Source organism: Octopus bimaculoides, chromosome Z, assembly GCF_046866305.1.
Source record: "Octopus bimaculoides isolate indiv1 chromosome Z, ASM4686630v1, whole genome shotgun sequence".
Classification (NCBI taxonomy): Eukaryota; Metazoa; Mollusca; class Cephalopoda; order Octopoda; family Octopodidae; genus Octopus; species Octopus bimaculoides.
The window spans coordinates 49,653,358-49,657,232 of NC_142944.1; the positions used below are offsets into that span (position 1 = coordinate 49,653,358).

Sequence of the window (3,875 nt, forward strand, 5' to 3'; positions counted from 1 at the left end):
CTAGAAAGTTCCCCTCTGAGGCACAAGTCTGGGGCAAAGTTGTTTATAGAAGACCAGCAGTTACCCATGATTACCAGCCTCCACTCTCAATGCCAACAATGTTATCCAAGGCTGATACAGATTAGCACCAGTGATGTTGCAACTCATTTCTACAGCTGAGTGAACTGGAGTGAAATAAAGTGTCTTGCTCAACTCAAATGGGAGTGGAGTCAATAAAATAAGTACCAATCGAGTACTGGGTCACTGTAACCAACTAGCCCCTCTCACAAAATTTCAGGCTGTGTGCCTTTAGTAGAAAGGATTATTATTATTATTATTATTATTATTATTATTATTATTATTAAGGCAGGAAGCTGGCAGAATCATTAGCATGCTGGCAGAAATGTTAACACGCCGGGCGAAATGCTTAGCGGTAATTTCATCTGTCACTACGTTCTGAGTTCAAATTCCGCCGAGGTCGACTTTGCCTTTCATCCTTTCGGGTCGATAAATTAAGTACCAGTTACGCACTGGGATCGATGTAATCGACTTAATCTGTTTGTCTGTCCTTGTGTGTCCCCTCTATGTTTAGACCCTTTGTGGGCAATAAAGAAATAAGAATCGTTAGCATGCTGGCCAAGATACTTACTAGTATTTTCTGAGTTCAAATTCCAGTAAGGTTGGCTTTGCCTTCCAACATTTTGGGTTCAACGAAAAAAGTAGCAGTCAAACACTAGGGTCAATGTAATTGATAAACCCCTTCCCCAAAATTTCAAGCCTTGTGATAGAGTAGAAAGGATTATCATCATTATCATCATCATCATTCTCATCTTCATCATAATATTTTAACATCCGTTAAATTTGGTGAATAACTAGAGGAGCTTTATATGTTGTCTTCTGAAATAATAATTCAGTTCTCCATGGTTCTAAATCCAGAAAAGAGAAGCAGCCAAATCATCATAACATTAATCCTTCTGTTGTTATATTTCTCTTTAAATATTTTGCCTTAATTTTTGAAAATTACGAGAATTTAATTAGATAACAAAATATCAAGCTGGTGTTTGAGTCATAAATTAGCATGAAATTTTGATAATTTAATCCAGATTAAGACCTTCCAACATGAAATTTTGACAGAAGACTTTAATTTGGTTCACTTTAAAATAGGAAATGTGTATCACAGAGCCCAAATGTAGTTTTGAGTGAGCTGTATTAAATGAGGTAACTGAGCAAGGTGAATAAATGGTAAACACATTTAGGTCAATTAAGTTCTTTTATCTTCTATCTTGTCTCAGTCATGTGGCCATGCTGGGGCACTGCCTCAAAGAATTTTAGTAAAATAAAGGCGGCGAGCTGGCAGAATCGTTAGCACGCCGGGTGAAATGCTTAGCGGTATTTCATCTGTCTTTACGTTCTGAGTTCAAATTCCGCCGACGTCGACTTTGCCTTTCATCCTTTCGGGGTCAATTAAATAAGTACCAGTTACGCACTGGGGTCAGTGTAATCGACTTAATCCCTTTGTCTGTCCTTGTTTGTCCCCTCTATATTTAGCCCCTTGTGGGTAATAAAGAAATAAGAATTTTAGTAAAATTGAATTGATTTTTTTCTTTTTTGAAGCTGGTACTTATTCTGTTAGTCACTTTGTTGAACTGCTAAGTTAAAGGGATGTAACTACACCAACACCAGTTTTTAAGTGGTTGGGAAGAGAACAAACATAGGCATAGACACACACACACTTATATATACAACAGGCTTTTTCCAGTTTCTGTCTGCCAAATTCACTCAGAAGGTTTTGGTCAACAAAAAGCTATAATAGAAGACACTTGTATAAAGGTGTTACACAGTGACACTGAACCAAGGACTCTGCAACTTCTAACCACACAACCATGTCTGCACCTATTATTCCATGTTTAAAAATAACATGATCTTCTATCAAAATGGCTCACCGTTATTATTGGACATAGTGAGAGGCTGAGTTGAAAGATACAGAGAGAATTAGGAATAAAAAGCTAATCACCATCACATATTCTAATTATATATTCTGTTGGATGGTGACAGGGAAACAGATTTGTTTTCCCTCCCTTTAGCATGTAAACTAAAGTGTCAGTAACTCTCCTTTAAGGACCTAGTGCTTACCTTTAATTTATGGCAATAAGCAGATGGAAGTTGGAAAAGTAAAAAAAAAAAAAGAAGAAATATGAAAAAGGTGAAAATATATACAAAAAAAACTACCTGAAAACAAAACAAAAAAATTAGCCAAAACAATATGTGATATATTATTTTTACCTCATCACTTTCTGTTTGATCAACGTTGCCATTCCTATCATCATCAATCAAATCATGTAGTGTCTTGATAGCATTGAAGTTTTCCTTGTCTTTTAAACAGGATGGATTGTGATCTGCAAGGAGAGAAAAACAAACATCAATAAATGTCACCTACTTTTGAAACATTAATGGTTGGGTTGTTGGTGGGTTAGGTTAGGTTTAGGATAGGTTGGTCTGCATTAGAGGATACCTGCAAAGTCATGTGCCCACAGTGTGATGCATCTGTGGAAGAAGAGGGAAACCGAAAACAAAAATGTTACTGCAAGAAGACATGAGATGAGGAGTTTCGTGGGCAAGGTGACCAAATGACCAAGCATGCTTGCTGCTTCATGCTCAAGCTTGATGAAACTGATCACCCTAGGTTAGTGGTCCAAGAAGTATTATCATCAATAGGATCAACTAGGTCAACCAATGTGCTCCATCGCTGGCAGTCCCGTACCAACTGCTCTGCATCCTCAAGGTATGTCAGGCCTCTGGAGATCTTCCCCAAATTAATGGTTCCAGAGGCATCATCATGTATAGAGCTGACCAGGTCCACCAGTGCTCTCCATCACTAGTGGTTCTGTCCCAGCCCCTCTGCGTCCTCCAAAGTGATGCCAAGCCTTTGGAAATCTTCCTCAATCACATCCAGCTGTCCCCCAGTATGGGGCCTGCCACAAGGCCCCTTCAGTCCAGAGCTACTGCGTCAAATCAGAGTAAAACCCTGGTATGATGATCTAGCAGGAAACAGAGGACATGTCCATACAAGTGCATGTGATGGATAGCTATGAGGTGGGAGGCTGCAGGCTGATGTGTGCACACATACAGTTCCTTGTTGGAAACATGATGGTACCCATCTGATGCTTTTGATGGTTCTTGGGATTCTTCTATTGAAGTCATCAATCCTTTTTGCCAGGGTCTTTGATACACAACCAGATATGCAACAAATGACCAAGACTACAAAAAAATTTTACCAGACAGATTGTGCTGTGTGTCCCATACAAGGTAGCATGCAATAAAAGTAAAAGGAATTCTTTTAATGCTAAGATAGATGAAATATGAATATATCCCATTGAAGTAGATTAACAAACGTTGAAATAATTAGACCAGTAGTAACCATCAGAAAAATTCCTAACATTATATGGAAGAGGTGGCAACAAGCTAAGTTCATTAGATGCCTTCTAAGAACAAAGCCTTGAACACTTGGTAAAAACTGGAAAGAAGAAAGCAAGGGAGACAGAGGGAAAAGTTACTGGATGTCCTTGCCAAATGGCTACAGAAAAATGAATCCAATCATATGCTAAGATGTGAGACAAGAGGGAGTGGAAGCCCATGGTCAGTGACAACCTGTTGTGATGGCACACAAGGAAAAACAAGAAGGATATGAAGATAAAGTGTAATTAGTGAGAATTATTAATTGTCTCACTTGTCAAAAACAAGATCAATAAGTGGGACATGTAGATAATTCCTATGCTTTGAAGGAAATAGTTATGGATTTTAAGGGTTGGTATTGTGAGTAGTTTTGGTTTATGGCATAAAATGAATAAAATACAAAAAAAAATCTCGTAATAAATTACAATTGGCATTTTATCATG

The 3,875-nt window shown here is 38.1% G+C and overlaps 1 protein-coding gene across 4 annotated transcripts in view; it reads right to left on the reverse strand.

Annotated features, from left to right (window-relative positions):
* The window catches only part of LOC106882253 (stromal interaction molecule homolog), a 276,144-nt gene that overhangs the window by 154,678 nt on the left and 117,591 nt on the right, over nucleotides 1-3,875 (reverse strand). For all 4 annotated transcript variants that reach the window (XR_016244776.1, XR_016244775.1, XM_052973512.2 and 1 more), the window contains exon 2: nucleotides 2,263-2,375. Coding sequence is in view for 2 of the 4 variants with exons in the window: in XM_052973512.2 (XP_052829472.1) it covers nucleotides 2,263-2,375 (113 nt within the window). In the remaining 2 variants the exon portion in view is untranslated. The remainder of the gene's footprint in view (nucleotides 1-2,262; nucleotides 2,376-3,875) is intronic.